Raw genomic sequence first — 19,348 nt, forward strand, 5'->3', positions numbered from 1 at the left:
ACGCGTGCACTGCATCTCTCCACGAAAACCGTGGACATCACAAGTCCCGCGTGTGCCCGGTGCGTTGGGTGTATGTTTGAGCTCCATTTATTGCCTTTCCTCTTGTTTCAGAAAATTTTAAAACGGTAAAATATTGAAACAATCTCTGTGCTCTGATCGCGCAGACACTCATGTCCTTGTGTCGCCCAAAACGAGCGGCGGGTCACCCGTAGACGTCATTCCGATTCCGGCGTCCTCTGCAGTAATTGGCCCAGAGAGTCCCTGCCCGACTTGGAAACGGAACCATCGGCTACGGTGTGAAACACAGCAAATTAAGCCTGAGTGGGGCTCAAACCCATGTGCCCGACGACCCGAAAACAGTTACCGTTCATGGGTAGCTAGAGAGCAAACGGTTAATTCACCAGGTGAACGATCCATCCCCCGCTCGCACCAATGGTTGATGCTCTTGACCCATACCCATGTGCGCAACCACTACCAGTAATGCCTTCCCAATAAACACTCACAGAAATGTGCCATCCCGTTAGAGTGGCTCCCAAAACCCCGTCACGGCACCACTGGGATGCATCCGTGCGGAACAAAGACTGACCCTGCATCGCTCCAGCACTTATTAGCTACGTGACCGACTGACCCGATTCTGTACCCTCGAAACATGACATAACCCCTGCAGAGGACAACTTCGTGTTGGAGGACTCTCTCTCTCACACACACACACACACACACACACACACACACACACACACACACACACACACACACACACACACACACACACACAATGTTAAAAAAGGTCACTCATGATACCCTACTGTAGTCCCACTGTGCAGCCAAACAGAATCACAAAGTCGATCCCGTCTGGCCGATCCCACACCGCCAGCAAGTAAGTCAATAAATAAGTAAATAAATAGATAAATAAATACAATCATCCATAAATTCATTATGCAGCCTCACTCAGACATACGTAAATCAAGTGCCGAGTCAATCCGTCAGCGGATACATGAATGAGCAGGTATGAAGAGGCATGCGTCCCCGCAGATCCTCGTCGTGGAAGCACCTCCAAGCCAATGGATCCAGCTCTTGAGCCCTCGAACATCTCCGAGAACGTCACCCTGGACGAGGTGGTTCTGCAGCCCTACTCCCAAGGGTAGCTTTTGCAACCCCCGACACACGCAGCCATCATTCAGCTCACAACATATAGACCATCTGCTCTCGTGCAAAATACTTCCTCTCCGATCCGCGAGCAGTCAGCCTGTGGCGGAAGGATCCACACGGGAGGAAAAGGAAGCAGCAGCAGCAGCCTCTTCACTCCTTTAGGTGGCACCAAAGCTTGTATGCAGCAGCCGAAAAAGAAGCGTTTCCAAGTTTGTTAGCAGGTAACATGGGTCTCTGACACAAGAGAAGCAAAACACGCCTTCTCTTCAGGGAGAATCTGCTTTCGAACTCGGTGGGACTGACAACCGTGCTACATGTTTATATACATCTAGTTTACAGTGTTGCTTGTTGTTTAGGTCTCATAAATACTGACGGAGAACTGATGCCTGACCACCTACCAGAGATCGTCTGGATAGAACGGATGGCGTGGGGAACAGTGCAGGCAGGGTGTGTTGGATGCCCCTCCAGCATCGCCTCCGCCCCGCCTCCCTCACACCTTGCGCTTGTTAAGTGGTGCCCAGTAAAGCGCCCAGGCGGGCTTGGTGAAAATGCAGAAACACACCCAGGTAAAAATGGAGACATCGGGGGCGCAAGGGTCGAATCACGGAAGCGGAGCTGTGGGGTAAGAGGAGACGCAAGGAGCCCATGACCTGTGGGTCCCTGACCTTTCAGATTAATACTGAGGGGTTGGAGTCGGGGTAAATTATCACTCCAACTTCTGCAATGAGACTTCGCTGCATTGCGGTATGCTGACGCCAAGCCGTAACCGACACATGTACATGTGATCCGCCCCATAAACCACAGATCAATTCCACGTACAGCTGCTCCGCTTTGTATGCGAGGGTCACGGAATCCATCTGACCATAGTATCGTTCTGCAAAGTTCACTTCCACGTACTGCGGTGCACTTTTCTCTGACGAGTACCAGGCCTCGTCACCGTTCTCCTTGCTTCCGAAAATCACATAAATCACACGCAACGTCCTCTAACTGCGATAATTTCAGCTGCTTCCTACGTTCGAGAGCACTGGCTGCAAGACAGGACATCAGAAACATTGTACGCCTCCATATGAAACAGCTAAATCATATCATATGACATCAGAAAAAACCCCAGAACGGTCGGGAATCGATTAAAAGGCGAAGCTGAGTGTACGCTTTATGTACAATCCCGAATGACTGTAAATAATATCCAATCAATAAGCCCCTCCCCTGCCCCCCCAAAGTCAACCCTGAAGTCTCCTTTGCCTCGATGAGCGGCTCCTCATTTTCATCTTCCAGAACCTTCCGCAATCTTGGTAACTGCTTCTTCGCAGAGGGTTCCCTTTCTTCCACAATTAAAATGTCTTATAGTCATCTGGGTTAATCAAAAATAATATCTAAAAAAATAATATTTAAAAAAAGTCTATGATGGTAAGCAGGTTAGCGTGCAGCTTTGATGCAAAATCCTACAGAGCCGTTTAACTTTTTTTCTGATTTTCAACCTCTTTTGCGTTAAGACAGAGATGGAAAAGCGGCCGCTTGACGACTGTAGGGGTCTTAACACCACTGGGGGGTCCATCCAGAAGGTCCAATGCCAGTGGTGAGCCTCCAGGGCATTGCTCCTTTCCAGGGGCCCCCAGGGTGAGGCACCACAACAGGACCCTCTACCCACCTTTTCCTCCGTTATAGTGGGGTGGGGGGGTGGGGGGTGATGCCACACCAAAGCGAAGGTTTCTTTGTTTTTGTAGAAATTCATGTTCCGTACACTATGTGTGTATGAGTGTTAACTTCGCAGGTCACGCCGTTCCATGCCTAACATTCTCCCTTTCTGAGCGTCTCTTTCTGGGTTCGCTTCCCCATCCACGCCGTGCTTCTTCGCGTCCCCTCTCTCCTCCTTCTCCCTCTAGGGTGCTGGATGAAATAGGTTGGTCGGTGTTCGGTTTCTCGCGACAGAAGGTGGAGGGTTTCGGGCGATGTAGCGCAAGCTCCCGCCCACGGCCTCGCTACTCAATGACCATGCAGCGGGGCAGGTGCTGGGAGAAATACTTGAAGAGCTCGGCAGTGGCCCCGGGGCAGTTGGTCAGCTCCAGCTCCTCCAGGTCCTGCAGCTGGATGAGGCCCGAGAGGCCGGTGGTGGTCAGCAGGGGGCAGCCTAGGACAGGGAGAACCCGAGGCACAGAGTTACAATGGGCTACGGGTGGGCGAAAGAATATGCTGGAATGACGCAGCTGTGAAACGACTCCCCAGCTGAGGTCTCAAGTACGAGAAACACCTGGGCTCACCTGCAAGGGACAGCAGCCGCAAACTCCTCATACCAAACAAGTGCTGCAACCCAAAATCCTGCACCTTTAAGACAGCGACAGGATGAGTGCTTTAAAAGCTCAGCTCTTTACAAGCTAATGCACATTTACATTATTCACTTACATCCATTTATTTCCATATTTATTACATACTTATTTATTTCCTTATATCCGAAGGAGTCTGACATATCAGCGTCCTACCTGGCAGCACCACCTGAGGTACAGGCTCCGTAAGGAGGACATGGTGGACAGGTAACCCAGCCCCGTATCAGTGATCCGCACACACCTGTGCGGCAGGGGACAAGTGCCGTGACGTTAGGAAAACACGAATTTCCGTACTCGTTTGCATTGCCCCACCCATTGCTCCAGCCCCAGCCCCAGCCCCAGCCCCAGCCCCAAAGCTCACCGGTCCAACACCAGCTCCTCAAGCTTGTGCAGGTCGCAAGCAATGTACTCCAGCGCCATGTCGGTGATACGTGGACACCAGGATAAGTCCAGGCTGCGAAGCTTGCGCAGGTTCTCGGCCACCAGCTCCACGCCGTCATCTGTGATCTTGGAGCAGCCCGACAGGCTGAGCGCGGTGAGATTGGGCAGGCTGTGCACCATGTTGACCACTCCGTGGTTGGTGATCTCCCAGCACGAGTGCAGGCGCAATGTGCGCGTGGTGCAGCCTTGCTTGGCCGTGAAGTAGGCCATAGCCGTGTCGGTCACGTGGTACGCCTGCAGGCTCAGCTCCGACAGGTTGGGCAGCAACTGCGAGATGGCTGCGATGGCGTCGTCCGCCACGTTGATGCAGTCGCTAACACTCAGCGAGGTGAGTCTCGCATTCAGGCTGGACCAGAGCCCTGCCTCCGTGAAGTCATTGCAGCCGGACAGCTCCAGGTGCATCAGGCCCTGCATCTGCTCCAGCATGACCTGCATAAGGGACAGGCCATTCTGCTTAATATTCACTTGAAAGCTCACCTGTTCCTGTTCCACTGAGGACAAACTTGGATGAACTGTATTCTAGTGGAAAAGTGCTGTATTATTATAATATATCATTAAATGTATATGGAACTGAAAAAAAAAAAAGACATCCCCTAGAGATACTGCAATCATCTCAGGCAACAATTTTTCACACAGACTTTTATGTGACTGGCATAGCTTTGTACATATTAATATATGTGGACATTTGTTGAGGTCCTCCAGCCCACCTCCCACATGCTGCTACAGCCGTCTATATACAAGCTGTACTGACCACCCACCCGCCTAAGTCTATGGAACAGAAGTCCTCTTCCGTTTAACATGCAGTTAATATCAACTGCATATTCAATATCTGATTTGGAAAAAGCACGACTTGCAGCAGCTATTTGCCATAAGGGTTTCCTTTAACGCCAATTTACACATAGAAAAGTGTGCAGTGTCCTGCTTGGCAGGTAAATCAATGATCTATCAATGTTACTGATTCAAGTCAAGATCCACAATGCCTTCATGCATCTCCACGCTTAACCGATCTACCAGGTGCTTAAACTTCACAGTCAAGGCAACAATTCATTCTGTTCTTAGCGAGAAGAATTGGAAGTGATGGACAACGGTGCTGCATATCTGCCCTGTTAGCATGATGCAAAAGAACCGTCAGTATTTAGCGATGCCCTATGGCTTTCCCTGTGCACCATCGCAGCTGGAGCAAAGTCAACACTCAATGCTCATCAAACACACACCTCGTGTTCATGCTCTGCACATCTGGACAGAGAAAATCTGAAGACGGCGATGCCGCAATTCTTAGAAAATCCTACGAAGAAATGACGTAAACATCGGCATGTTTCGACGCTGCTCTTGCTGGGTTTGGCCTGACAGATAAAGATGTCGCGGACAAGTTTCAGCTTTGTAATACGACAGCGATTACAGCATTTTCCAGCACAAACATGAGATGGTAAGCCTCGGCTCAGCCCACGACATACTGAATTTTTTATGGCAAAATTACTGTGGTATTCCCTCCTGCTTATTGCAAACGAACTTACCCGCTGGCCATGCAATGCACAAAACAATCCGCCGAGCAGCTTATGCAACATGTAGCGCAAATCCAGCTTGTTTCCAAGCTATAGGCCTACAGCTTATTCATCATTTATTTGCATGCCCTGCAGGGACAAACGTGGGAATTTCAGAGCGCACGACAGCGTATGCACTGCCACTGCATTCATCCATTTTTTCACAGTGTGCTGCGGGTTAACGCAAACCACTTAAAAGGAGAGAAACATAAATAAAAACATTGTACCCATATAAGTGCTTTTTCCCTCCTACTTTTTTTCACCAGCTGTTATTTTTCATCTGAAATTATCTTTTATTTGTTGCTAGAGAGAAAACCATGGCATGAACAACCTCCAGCAGCAATGTCCTCACCAAAAAAAAGACAAAACCTAATTAAAAAGCTTGCCAAGAGCAGTTTCCAAATCACTGCTTCTTGGTGCATAAACAAAGTTCTATTATAATAAACATAAGAAAACACATTAAAATAATGTATAAAAGAAATTATTTACTATAAAACAGAACATATAATATGAACCGCTTGTCCCATACGGGGTCACGGAGAACCGGAGCCTAACCCGGCAACTCAGGGCATAAGGCAGGAGGGGACACACCCAGGACGGGACGCCAGTCCGTCGCAAGGCACCCCAAGCGGGACTCGAATCCCAGACCCACTAGAGAGCAGGACCCGGTCCAACCCACTGCGCTACCACGCCCCCCTATTAGATTAATATATATTTTTAAGCTTTTCAAGGCTGCCCTGTTTCTAGAACTTTCTTCCAATGCCTACATCTTACCATGACTGGATTTAGTTATGTAACAAGTTGAGACAAAAATGTAGCCACTGGATACTGTAACCCAGTTTTTTGTAGCAACAATAATAATATAGATCCGTGAACTACATAGCTTTGCGAACAAGCACGGCTCATCGCCATCTGTCCTGATATTTCCATAGGTTGCGTGTGACCGGTGAGATTAGTCCTCTTCTCCTAAAGCTCATGACTGCGACAGCCTCACTGTCAGAGCTCCAGCAAAAACATCATCCTTCAGGTTATCAAGGTCAGCAGCATGACAAGTCACGTCTAGGATGGAAACGACCCTTTGGTCACGGTCATCCCAAACAGAAGGCACCAGAGACTCGACCAGAGCGGACTGACCCAAGGTAATACTATGGCAGCTGCTTTCTGTTCTTCTCACTTGCCACCCGAGGGCCCAAAATCCAGCCATCAAGAAGTAGACTATCAAACAGCCTCTCCTGAAGACACTGAAACTTTTATATGGATTAAACAACATTTCTACGTGTAACTAAGATTTCCACAAAGCTGTCTAGCAAAATGAAGACAAGGCATGTGATCAACCAGATGATGCATCTACAGAAAGTCTGCAGGCATCCTGCTGTAAGTCAGCATTCTAACAGCTCTTAGTTTTAATATATTTCTTTCTCCACCATGAGCTGTGCAGCAAGAAGAGCGCTGGGCATTTGTTAACAACACAAAACATTTTTCTTCACTATTTTAACCTTTAGGCCAGCTTGTACTTTCTCAATACTTTGTCCAAGCACTGGACACCCCAAAAAGGTCTGAAATAAGCATGAAACCTTTGACAGAAATTAACTGTGTTTAAAAGCCTCAATGAAGCAGTTACCTCCAAGCCAGCATCAGTGATGGTGGACCTTTTGAGGCTGACAGAGCGCACGCCCTTCTTGGACAGGGGATAGTTGTCGATGAACTCGCAAATGTCCAGGTCGGAGACTCCTACTAGGCAGAAGGCCTGGAAGCCCCTCAGAGCGAAGCCCTGCAGGCTGATGAACTCCTTCTCGCCGTTGGGCAGGATGTTGTAGAGCTCTCTGGCGTGTAGGACTGGCGTGACCCCTTCCCAGAACTTGGGCTGGTAGAGCACCTTGCGCCACGTCTTGCACACCTGGGCCAGGGTGCACTTCTCCGCCGTGGTGAAGTACCACAGGAGCCGGTTCAGCACCTTCTCATCCAGCACCAGCTGCCTCTCTGGGGATGGCTTGGACAGCTTGTGCAGGGGAGTGCGCTCCGAGGTGGGCGAGCAGCAGTCCAGGTCAGGCCCCAGCAGAGAGGCAGCCGTCGGAGGGGGCTCCATGTGGTAGGGCAGGCCGTGCGGGGGCAGGATGCTGGGCACAGACGAGGACTGGCACAGGCGGTTCTTGGCGGCGGGCGTGCCCTTGGTGATGCTGGCGGAGCTCAGGCAATTAGGCTGGGGGGGCAGCTTGACCATGCCGTTCCGCGTCATGCACGGAGACTTGAGCTCGCTGGGACTGGACATGGTCAGCATCCAGAGCTGCAAGCCAGGAAAGCAAGAAGAAAACAAGAGCTTGTCAGCCAATGCCACAGAAGCAGAGCAGCTCCATTGAAGCCATTGGTAGCGGCTGATCGCCAAGCACGATTTTTCTTACGTATGTTCCGTTGCCGACTGCGGAAACATCACCGTTACATCGAAAGTGGGAACATCAGAAAACAGGAAGAGGTGTTCCCGCTCAAATTCAGGGATCAACCTCGAGTCCCTAGACAGGATTCACCCAACTGAAACTTGGGAGTTGGATGTTGACAAGTCCACAATCCAACAAGTGATATGAAGCCTCAGCTGGGAACGAAAGGTTCACCACAAGCAGAACCCCAGCCGAGGATCAAGCTCCATCACGATCCAATCAACTAATTGATCCAGTGCGCTGTCAACATTGCCTCCATCGGTAATGAAACGTTCACACCGAAAATACAGAGACCGTTGACCAAGAGCACATCAAACTTAACCACCTGAGCTGCCGATCTACTCCTACAGTTCCAACTCTTACTACAGTGTGCTGCAGAGTAAGATCTTCAACCCAAAGAAACCCAGAAATTTAAATAGATGGATATTGATTGGCTGACACAGCTAGGTATTTCGAGAAGCGATTCAGGTGGCATCCCGAAACATCCTTGATCGTTATCCTGCCAGCTACTTTGCAAATTGGGAGTTTGAGGCCAAAAATGAAGCGCTGATCTCTTACCTAAGAACACAGAGCCTTGAAAGGATCATGCAGAGCCGTGCTGTTATACTCAAAGTCGAGTTACTAGTATTAGTTCCTTCTTTAGTTTGTTTTTTTCCCCATACGGACTTACAACGACGTGTCTATTTAGACAGCTGGGTAGTTTTTACCGCATCAATTCCGAATAAATACTGTGATCAAAAGTACTACACCACTGCAGGGAGTTGAATTCAAACCAATAACCTTAAGGTTACCGGTTCACATCTGTAACTGCTGCAGGGAACACGACTCAGAGCCAAAGTGTCAAGTGAGCAGAGTTAACTTACAAAGTAATAAGCTGCTTCGGCTGAGCAATAAATAAAACAAATAAGAGAGAACTGTGGACAACAGTTGAAAAAACAACAACTCGAGATCAAGAGATCCTGCGGGTCGAGAAAACAGCGTGCCGTTCTCGATGCCCCGCGCTTACTTTCGGACTTTAATTTAGCTAATAGCATGAGCACATCCACAAGTGCCAGTGACAAAAGGCTCAAGTTTAAAAGCACCGATTTGCATAAACCATCATAAATCACTGCCCACAGTGCCATTACCGAGGGTGTTTTTGCGGACGCAGATCCAGGAGGCTGCTGTACGTGACAGATGTGGGGAAGATTATATAAAACAACTAAACAGCATCCCCGCACAAAACAAACCCAGGAAACATGAGCTCAACAGGTTCTCTTCGAGAACACAGCGGCTGCGGACCACCCGCGGACTCTCTTCTCGCATTGCTGCTGTTTATTTGCAAACGAAATGTGTTTAGAGCAGTCACACCAGGACGCGTCGGGACACGCGGTCTCGGCTTGTGCGGAACCAGCGAAACGTTACCCGGGTCAGTACAAGGGAACTCCCTGGTAACCCCTGCCGACAGCACGATCGTAATGCTACAAGCAACTCTCAGATATCTATAAAACATTAACACCTTCGGCTGCAAGGGCTGATGGGACGGCTCAGCCCACCCTGTTGAGACACTGGGTGGGGGGGAGTGTTGTTCTCAAAAATGGGCAATAATTGCGAGGCAAGTCTTGACAACGGTTCCTGTGACAGAGGAACGCGTTCAAACATTTAACCCATTATCATCGCCATAAGTACAGAAATAATTCTCCAAACTCACCGCACATTGTCCTTCTGCTCATGGCCCTGCTGCTGTAATTAAGGTGTTTTCCGCCATTAACGGTCAGGACGGGAATGTAAATTAACGTGGGCCGCTGTGTTCCCCGAGGTCGAGGAGCCCGCAGGTGTCGGGGGGAGGGGGTGGCAGAGCCGCCGCCTGATTTGTCGACACTTATTTTAATCCATGGTTTGTTTGAAAGTGCCGCGCGATTAATGGCTAAGTGAGCGCCTGCTCCTCGGAGACGCGCGTCCCCGCGTCCCCCCCGGCAAAGCCCATCGAACGATGCTCGATTAATTAAACTAAGTGTTGGGTCTCATTAATCCGATCCCGTGATCGCTGGAAAACGCAAGGGGAGGACGGCCGAATAACCCATCCAACAGAAAACCCATCGTGGGGCACATGGACCAAGACCATATTAATATCCAAATCATTATTTTCAACTCTAATGACATTAAATCCACTTGACTGTGCATATAATAATGTAAAACTGGCAAAACGTTAATTCTATTAACAAAATCCTCCTTAGACAATTTGTCAGTCGGCCAAATATTTGAAGTGACAAACCCAGTCCCCCAGTGAGAACCCCAGCGAGGAGGGGGGGCATCTGTACACTCTTGCTTAGGCTACTTTTCAGGCCATTCCAAAAAACGTTTATGTCACCGTGTTGGCACAAGGAGGCGCTCACAATGGTCTGGATTGTCTGTGGCCCGCGCTCGGTGACACGAGGAGCGCAGCACAGAGCAGCCTTTCAGGGAGCGAGGGAGGAATCGTACCACTGGGGGTGAGGTAAGGGAAGACTACCAGAGATGGGACGTCCACCGAGGAGGACGTGCAACACGGAGCGCGTTTGGAACACCTTTTATTTTCGAGCAGCTGTCTGACGGATGCACACATCAGATTCAATTACTGTAATTATCACTGATGGATGCACTGGATCCTCAACTTAGAAACATAACTGGCACTGGAAATCTGTTCCTAACTTGCTTTGTATCTCCAAGGTCACTTTTACTATTAAGCCACAGTCAATAAAAGCTGAATAGACAGACGTTCCCCAGGTTCCTCGCAGGTTAGCGCCTGTAAAAATCTTGGACATCGCTATACCTGTATTTTTACATTAGAAAATACTCTGCCGTGATTGTCCCCACTCACTCACTTCTGAAGGCTTCTGTATCACAGCCCTCCGCAACCCTGCACTGGACATTGGAATGAAAACATTTAAAATGGCTAGAAAGAGAAACGGGTTGCCTTGACGGACTTCTGTTCATTTCCAGCTGTTGACCGTTCATTCCAGCATTTGTCACCGTGTCCTCTGATCACCAGCACCCAGGAACAGCATACACGAGCTGTAAACACCGTGGAAGGGAGTTGAACGAAGGAGGCCCCGCTATCCTCTCCTGTTTGGGTGCTCTTTACCGCCATCTATCTGCTCAAAGGGTAAGCACATGTCACTGGTGTTCTACTACAAACATAAATGTCAGGAAACAAATAAGTGGGGAAAGAAATGTAATTAAAAATAAATGAATAAAAACTGGGAAATTATTCTGTCTTCGATAATTCATAACGTGGCTGTTTGTAACATGGGGTGCCAGTTCTGTAGGATCACTTTTCCGGGTTTTGATATGGAAATCGACAAGCTGCTCGCCTACTGAACACCAGCCGTGTTTAAAGCTCAACCCAAAAATAAGTGGGCTGTCAGAGGTGAACTTCCATTTCACATCGATTTCTGCATCAGCTCACGTTGGGGGGGGGGGGGGGTGAACGACTTCTTATGCATGCAGGAAAATGGAAATTCTGCCACCTCTCACATAATCCATTGTGTGTGTCACAGTGTGGCGGGAACAGGCGTTGCACGGTCTGTCGTCAGCTCTTTCCGGAGCTTGTCTCCGCCATCGAGTTTTATGGTCTAACGGAAGGTACCGGAGCACTCGATGCCGGTACGCAGCGAGGTCTCAAACCAATTCCATTCCGCAAGTCAGTCAGAGGTTGAGCTCAGAAGTCCTTACAGATATCAGAGAAAACCGGGTTATTTCTAAAACCGTGAGTTGGATCACAGCCCACTTTTGATCCTTATTGAGATCAATGGGGGCAAAGAGAAACATGGTCCATTTGCCAGGACCAGGTTCCATGCAGAGAAGGTTGGTACAGAACCACCCGCCAGACAGCTTTGGACCGGGCCTCTTCATCAGGACCGTCTGTGAGATTAGAACCAATACCCACACTGGTATTTACTCCGACAGACGGTGCGAACGGAACGCATCAGCCAACCCACACGGTGACAACTGCGTTACCTTCGCATCTGCACTGCACAAAAAATATGAAAAATAAAACAGTCAACTCCCCCGCGAGGGGAAGTGCACCGCGGTACAGAAGCGCAGCCCACATGCACCCCGCCTACGCGCTCCAGGGCCTGCAGCTTACCGGCGAATAAATCATAACGCTGCGACATTAATTAGTACATCGCAATACGTGCAAGAGGTTCCGTGCTGCCGGACACACATCAAAGTGTACCGCAGTAACATGCTACACGTTCACCAGATATTGGTCCGCCAGCTTTGCACTTCCAGAAACAATCCATTAATTCAAATATTTTACAGTACTTAAACGCAGGTAGAAATATTGATCTGTATGGTATTCAACACTAGCTGTTCATCTGAATATTTTCCATATGTATTTAGTTGTGAATATTTCATGTGCATCGCTGGGATGAGCAGAGTCTGATGTTTTATCCAATGAAACGGATTCATTACTGGTGTCACCCTGAGGTCAAAGGGCACGAAGCGCATCTCCAAATGCAGAGACTGTCTGGAGGAGGAGGAGCTCTGAGGGGAGGCAGGGCTATTAAAAATTAATCGATGCAGGTGAGCAGCGTGGTACCGGCTGATGGTCCCATTCCCAGAGCAGGACGGGGCGTCCAGACCGGCTACCTGATGACACCACGACAACATCGCGTGTCCATCTGCACATCATGGTGATGCAGGTTTCGTACGTGACTCACATGTGAGCCATGCAGATGGAACGATGCTCACCGACATCACCATGGGAACCACCACCTACTCTGGACCTGCAGGTGAGCCCAGTCTGAGCACAGGTGTTTCAGGCACAACGACAGGGACCGGATGCTGCAGCGTCAGCTGAGGGTGTCGCTCTGTCCAAATGGAGCAGGAGACACGTAGGGATGCAGGAGGAGGGGCGGGCTGCGGTTGGAGGGGTGACATCGCTTCGTTTGCACTTTCAGCACCATGGACAGCAGCTGACAGCTGTGGGACTGTGTGCTAAACGTACATTGATATATTCTAGTTGTTGTTGCACAGCTGGTAGCGTAACGCTTAGAGCTGCTACCTTTGGACCCCAAGGTCGCAGGTTCGATTCCCACCTGCAGCTGTAATACCCTAGAGCAAGGTACAAACGCTACATTGCTCCAGTAAAATTACCCAGCTGTATAAATGAGTAAATAATTGTAGGTAGTTATCATTTTGAGTGGTTTTGGAGAAAAGCATCAGATAAATGTAAATATTCAACCCGGAAGGTGTTTAGAGGTCAGCATGACGGATGATTAAAAGCATGATCCGGAGTCCAGGGTGGGAATGTCTCTGGGATCGTGGCTCTTTTAAAAAAAAAAAAAAAAACCCAAAGCTTTGTTTGATAATAAACATGTGTAACACCTGATGCAGGGACAACCATGAACACCCAGGTAGCTGAAAAAAGCATCAACTAGACAACATAATAAATAATAATAATAACATAAACCATGGCTGCTGCAGCTCATAGACAGTAGACACTTTAACTCCATCAACTGCAGCAACCGTTCATTTGTTTGTTTATTGTTTATCCAACTCCTTCCTCCAAGACTGTAACCACTGCACCGCCTGCTGCCCATAACTGAAAGTGCAGCAAAGAAAATAATTGCCACATCCAGGGCGGCTTCAGTATTAACTCACCGACATGTTAAGGAAGCTCACATAAGCATCTCATCATCTTGAAGAAACACATGGCTGAGACTCTTCATATATGCACAGAATTTATTTCGGACAAGAAAAGAATGTCTAAACGGCACGGAAATGGTACGTTCAAATTGCTGCCACCTGGATGTATAAAAGGAAGTATTAACCATGGTAAGAGAGCACAGGGGAGCTTTTAAAATGAGTTAACGAACGCAAAAAATGAACAAAGGCCAACAAACAACACAGGAGATTGACAGAGTGAGAGCGCATCCGAGACGTTCAAACCACAGCAGTGATTTACATGAGATCAAGGCAGAATAAGTCCATCTGTGAAAAAACTATTAAAATCATTTTAAGAAGGTAATGAGTGAACTTCCCGATGATTTTGCATGAACACATCACACCGCTGGAATTCCTAAATATGAAATGAGTTGCGAAATTACAGAAGAGTGAATGAAACAAGCGGGCCCGATTTGTCATAGTAACACTGTGGCCTCAGTCACGTTAACTGGATTATTGTTATTATTATTATTATTAAGGGCTGGGAAGTGGCATAATGTATAGAGCCATCACCTTGTGCTCCGCAGGTTTAAATCCCACCTCCTGCTATATTTCCCTTGATCAAAACCCCTAAATTGCTACAGTAAAAGTTACCTTGGTGTATAAATGGACAAATAAATGCAAAGTTGATTAATTAACACCAGGTTACTTTGGATAAAGAAGCCACATAAGAAAGGAAGAAAAAAAAACAAAACAAACAACAAATGAAATGCCCCGTTTGGGATTTGTACCAATGACATTTCATTCCAAAGAGCCGTCAGCCTGAAAGGAGAAACTGTTCTGTTCTCCTGTGCATCTTCAGCGAAGTGACCCTTTCTAGTCATATTTAAAAGATCAAAGTACTTCTTTGGCTCCCAACACATTCTCTTCGACATATTTTTTGTTCCTCCAAATACCAGAACTCAGACTGATGTTTTTCATCTAATCCTCTAGCGATTTAAATGCATTAAATGTTTACCTTCTCAGCCCTTCGCCCTGAAAGCCGAGCAGGATCAGAACAGCGGGGCCGGGGGGGTAGGGGAAACTCTCCCAGGGGCCTTGTGAGGCCAACTGGCAGTTTTTGACCCGGGGCTCTCCGGTTACCCCAGGTAAGCCCATTAAACACTGATTTACACGTTTGAACAGTAGGGTAATTTTTATTGCATCAGTTCAGGTTAAACACCCTCATCAGTGGTGGGGGATTCAAACCCGGGTCCTTGGTTTGCAGCACGACGACTCTAACCAGTACGCTACCTGTCTGTCCTCGGCAGCTTTCATACTTCACACCACACACCGTACTAATAACTAATAACTGCTTTATCCAAGATGGCATATGGCCACATGCTCCAAATATATTAATATCTATATGGAAATAATGCAGTGAAGTGTGATCACACACCGTCTTCTTTGACTTGCATCTATTTACAGCAGCAAAACGAGTGAAGCGCGTTTGAAAAGGACGGCTTGAGGACCCATCTGTTCTGCTCCACGGCACTGGATGCAAACAGGAAAAAAGCAGTAATGAGATGTTCATTAAGCTGCAAGCTCCGCCTCCGGCGGAGAGAGTGCCGCGAGGGCACTGAGGACGCCAGCCACACCAAACCCTCTACTTGGACAGCCCCCCTACTCCCACCCGCATCCATCAGTAGGCGATTCACCCCCAGCCTCAGCACACACCCCTACCGGAGAAACAAAGGGGTAGAGCAGCGCGGTGCAGCATGGTGCAGCAGGAGGCCGACGCTGCGCCTTCTGAAAAGGAGCCCCCCCGCTGGCAGTGCTGCTTCCATCAGAACATCCTTGCTATCAAACGGTGCGGCTTCCACACCAGAACTCATGTGTCCATCAACAAACAGATCGCCAGGCCTTGAGGGCCTCCCAGGGAGTTCAGCCACGCAGCTAAATTCAACCGCGAGTGAATATGGCAGGCGGAAGCACATCCGAGCCCCCCTATTGGCTGACGGGGACTGTTATGGTCACATGGGTCATCAGCTATACGATATCATTGGCCCAGACACGATTTACGTTCCTGCATGGCCGAGAGCTGAAAACAGCCACACTGCTATCCGGCAGCATCTTCGGCCGAACCAGCAGCTAACAACTTCAAGCCAAGATGGTGCAGTTTGAAGCGGTGAAGTGAACAAAGTAACGGGGAAGTGGGCGTCGAGCGGCTTCATCTGTCCAGGGCTCCCTAGCTGAACAAAGGGCCCCGAAGGTCGCAGGACCTTCTCCGAAAAGGGGCTCCGCTGCCATAATCCAGGTACCCGAGCAGAACGAGTCACAAGAAGTACGGCGCACCCACCACTTACAGAACCAGCAGGTGGCAGAACGGGCGACCACCTTACTGTTGGGGTGTTCGTGGTTTGAAATCCACACCTGCTGTAGTACCCTTGGACAAGGTACAGTAAAAATTGCCCCGCAGTATGAATTTATGTACGTTCATCATGAACATTTCTACATTTATATTAAATCCTAAGAAATTGCCCTGGATGAAGGTGTCCGCAAAATAAAGTATATCGTCACACGCTGAACCCCGTTTTCCCAGCCCTTCACAGTGTTTGTGGAGCAGGATAGAGCGTGAGGTTCTGCTGGAAGCAGCAGCAGAACCAGGAAACCACAGATGTGCTTTTCCTGACATGCAGAGGACACAGCCAGCCGTTTAGGGTAAATATGGTGAATCAAACCATGGTAAACCTGGCGTGCGCCTGCTTGCCGCCTGGTTTAAAAAAGGCACAAACCGAATGCGATACACCGAATGACAGAGCAGCAGCAGCAGCTCAGCGGGTGATGCGAGCCCCCGAAGAAAACACCGAGCAGGTGCATCCCAGTGATGTGCTGCAGCCATACCGTGGTCCACCATGCTCTACTGTGCTCTTTACATGCAGCTCTGAGCTGTTTCCAGCTGTTGCACTGGGATCCTGAGCACTGACCCTCCTGCAAGGACCTGCAGCCCAAGGGGGGAGGAGGGATGCTCCGGGAGTCCTACGGGAGGACCTTAAAGAGACCCACGGGGGGGGGGGGGTCCGCATTCCCCTGGACCTTGGTGTCCCCTGTTGTGAAGATCGTGCTCAGAAAGGAGGAGACAAAGAGGAGCCGCGGGCCCCCAGCTGTCGGCTCGCCATCAATTAAGAGAAATTCTAATTAGATGCGATTTGAATGGGATCGATGCGCGCCCCGACAGGCCTCGTGCCCCGCTTAAAGGGCCCTCCGCACGCGCTCCCCGTTCGCTGCGAGTGTACACCCACCCATTATGTCACCGCGACAGGAGCGCATCCAGGGGTGCGCGCGGGCTCGCGGCGGAACGTTCGCGCAACGCGCTTCGGGCCAGAGCTCCGCGCGGGATGGTGCGCGTGAACCTCCCCCCCAGCAATCTTACCTTCCTCGCGCAGTCCAACGCATGTGTCAGTCCATGATCGATCGGCCTCGATTGATCAGCGAAAAGGTCCGATGGAGGCGCCGACAGAGCGGAGAAGCATCAAAGCGAAAAGCCGGACCGTGTTTACAAATAAACAAGAAGGAAGAAAGAAAGAAACAAGCGGTCGAAACGCTCTTTCCTGGGGGGGACGGCGATGCTCTTCTCCCGTGCTCGCGCGCACACGGAGACGCAGAGAGAGGCGCGCGCACACACGGGCGCGCTCAGACACATACACACGGGCGCGCGCGCGCGCACACGGAGAGAGAGAGAGAGAGAGAGAGAGAGAGAGAGAGAGAGAGAGAGAGAGAGAGGCGCGCACCCGCTTAAAGAGACAGGAGCCCTGTGTGAATAATACATGTCCCTCTACGCGCTCTGTTTTTTACGGCCTGAGTGCGGAGTGGGAAACGGCTGCGCTCCCTCCGCTCTTATATAACCCGCCACCGGCCCCCTGCGCGCGCACCGGCAGAATAACAATAACTAATAATAATAACAATAATAATGACGACAATAATGATAAATGTACCTTACCCATCACTCCTGTTTTCTTCACATCAGTTGTGGCCAGTGTTGTGCTACAAGACAAAATTCAGATCAACTTTTTTCCTGGAATATTTGATTTACCTTAAAATACTGGAAACCTTAATTTCTCTTTTTACTCCAGATCCTTCACTGGGTTTCCAGGGATGAAGCAGTGATGACTGTTTGCAGCAAGGGCCAAATCTGAACCCTAACCCCTAACCCCAACCCCCAGTTTACCTCTACTCCACCTGGAAGGGGCGACAAACCATCGGGGGGGGTTTACCATGATTACCTCATATAATTTTGAAAAATGAGCCTCTGTGACATCCAAAACCTTCCCCCAGACGAAGGATGTGGGTACGAGCTGTGTTCACCAGCTGCCTCAACCGGTCGTGGAAGTGTCGACCCGGGGGGCCTTTCTATTTATAACCTCCCTCCACCATCCGGACTGGGCCGTGCGGCCATACACACCGAGGAAGCCTGAGACGGCGCGTGCGCCTGCGAGGACCCCACTCACGGCCTGTGGCATCAATAATGAACAGCACTGTTTTGTGGAGGGGGGCGCATTTCCTTAATTATTCATAATGGACTGAGCCCCCCTCCCACCTCACATCACTGAAGAAAGCAGAAGGAAGGAATCCCACTTTCCCCTGTTTACCTGACACTTTTCTCCAGAGGAACTTCCTCTGCTCAGCTACTGACAATTATTTCCCCATTTAAGCAACGGGGTAATTCTTATTGCATCAACTGAGGGTAAGTACCTTGCTCAACGGTACAACAGCAGGAGAAGGGATTTGAACCTATGTCCTTCTAGCCACTGCGCCATCTGCTGCCCTTGCGTTGCATTTACGATGAAAATGGAGTTTAGAGCAAACCCGCTGTCATTATCACGGCCCCTTTCAGCTGCTGTTCTGTCATATGGAGGTCGTTGCCTGGGGGGGTGGGGGAGTGCTGGAGGTTCATGGGACAGCAGGACGAACGAACGGCAGCATGGATGGCAAGATGTCCATCGGATGGGGCCGAGCTCAGTCAGAGAGACGAAGGAGGCAAGTGGCTCCTAGAGCTCCAGCGCCCCCCGCTGGTTCTGCAGCTCGCACACCCTGGCAGAGAAGAGTAGAAATCACGACGTGTGCGTCCACAAACTGCAAGCAACGTCTCACTCCTGTTTGCAGACGGCTGTCATATCATTTCCCATCATTCCCTGGGTGACAGCATCTTGCCAGGTCAGAGCCCCCGACGTGTCCTGCAAGATCTCGTATCTTCTCTCAGCACAGACGCTCTGGATGTGCGCTGCGTAACTCTGTTTGCCGAGCATGCTTGGTCCGCACGCCTCAAAGCGCCCTTTCCTGACGCGTCACAACAGTCCATCGGCATGACGGAGCTTCCATTCACCCCCACCCCACGCCACCCCACCCAACACTGCCGCCAAGAGTCAGTGGCCAATCAGCTTGCTGTTCCAAGGGCACACTGCACTGCGGATGACTCAGCCCCAGTCGTTGCCATGGAGACAGGCTTCCATAGTGACAGGTGTTTCTTAGTAACTCCATCTGGTTGCCAGGTAACCGCGCCTCTGTGTGTGCGCGCGGCACATCCGCGTGCTTCTGAGCGGTAAATTCTTTCGGATTTGTCAATGGCATCCTGCGTATCGCCCGTTTCGGCCTCTTGGGGCTCCGCTTCAGCACATCGAGCGGATGCGCTAACGACGGCTTGCGGCGCCGTTACGGAATATCAAAGAAAGTTTTCCAAATTTCCTTGCACACTTTGTCCCTCCCAGCCCTACAAGTCCATTGCTACAGACGATTAATTAGGAGGATTAACCCCAGAGGGCCGTCCTGCTGTTTATTGTTTGCAACCATCAGTCTA

General features: G+C 49.8%; 1 protein-coding gene across 2 annotated transcripts; it reads right to left on the minus strand.

Moving 5' to 3' along the window:
• Nucleotides 1-755: 755 nt before the first annotated feature.
• On the minus strand, nucleotides 756-17,199 carry fbxl16 (F-box and leucine-rich repeat protein 16). Of its 2 annotated transcripts, none has more exons than XM_018764636.2 (6): nucleotides 16,928-17,199; nucleotides 7,074-7,736; nucleotides 3,832-4,340; nucleotides 3,627-3,711; nucleotides 3,408-3,471; nucleotides 756-3,277 (listed from the first exon to the last, which is right to left on the minus strand). In XM_018764636.2, exons 2-6 carry the CDS (start codon nucleotides 7,728-7,730, stop codon nucleotides 3,129-3,131), a joined length of 1,464 nt encoding a protein of 487 aa, XP_018620152.2. In that variant the 5' UTR covers nucleotides 7,731-7,736; nucleotides 16,928-17,199; the 3' UTR covers nucleotides 756-3,128. The 2 variants fall into 2 exon arrangements, with proteins under 2 accessions (XP_018620152.2, XP_018620153.2); XM_018764637.2 differs by lacking the exon at nucleotides 16,928-17,199 and adding an exon at nucleotides 15,238-15,292.
• Nucleotides 17,200-19,348: the final 2,149 nt, after the last annotated feature.

This window comes from Scleropages formosus, chromosome 8 (assembly GCF_900964775.1).
Source record: "Scleropages formosus chromosome 8, fSclFor1.1, whole genome shotgun sequence".
NCBI classification, from domain to species: domain Eukaryota; kingdom Metazoa; phylum Chordata; class Actinopteri; order Osteoglossiformes; family Osteoglossidae; genus Scleropages; species Scleropages formosus.

What these genes read in the sequence shown, in the direction of transcription:
- fbxl16 (XM_018764636.2), bottom strand. Translation starts at nt 7,730, where the DNA reads ATGCTGACCATGTCCAGTCCCAGCGAGCTCAAGTCTCCGTGCATGACG. An exon ending in GAGGAGCTGGTGTTGGACCG is followed by an intron (nt 3,712 to 3,831) that starts GTGAGCTTTGGG and finishes CCTGCCGCACAG; the next exon opens with GTGTGTGCGGATCACTGATA. An exon ending in ACCTCAGGTGGTGCTGCCAG is followed by an intron (nt 3,472 to 3,626) that starts GTAGGACGCTGA and finishes GCTGTCTTAAAG; the next exon opens with GTGCAGGATTTTGGGTTGCA.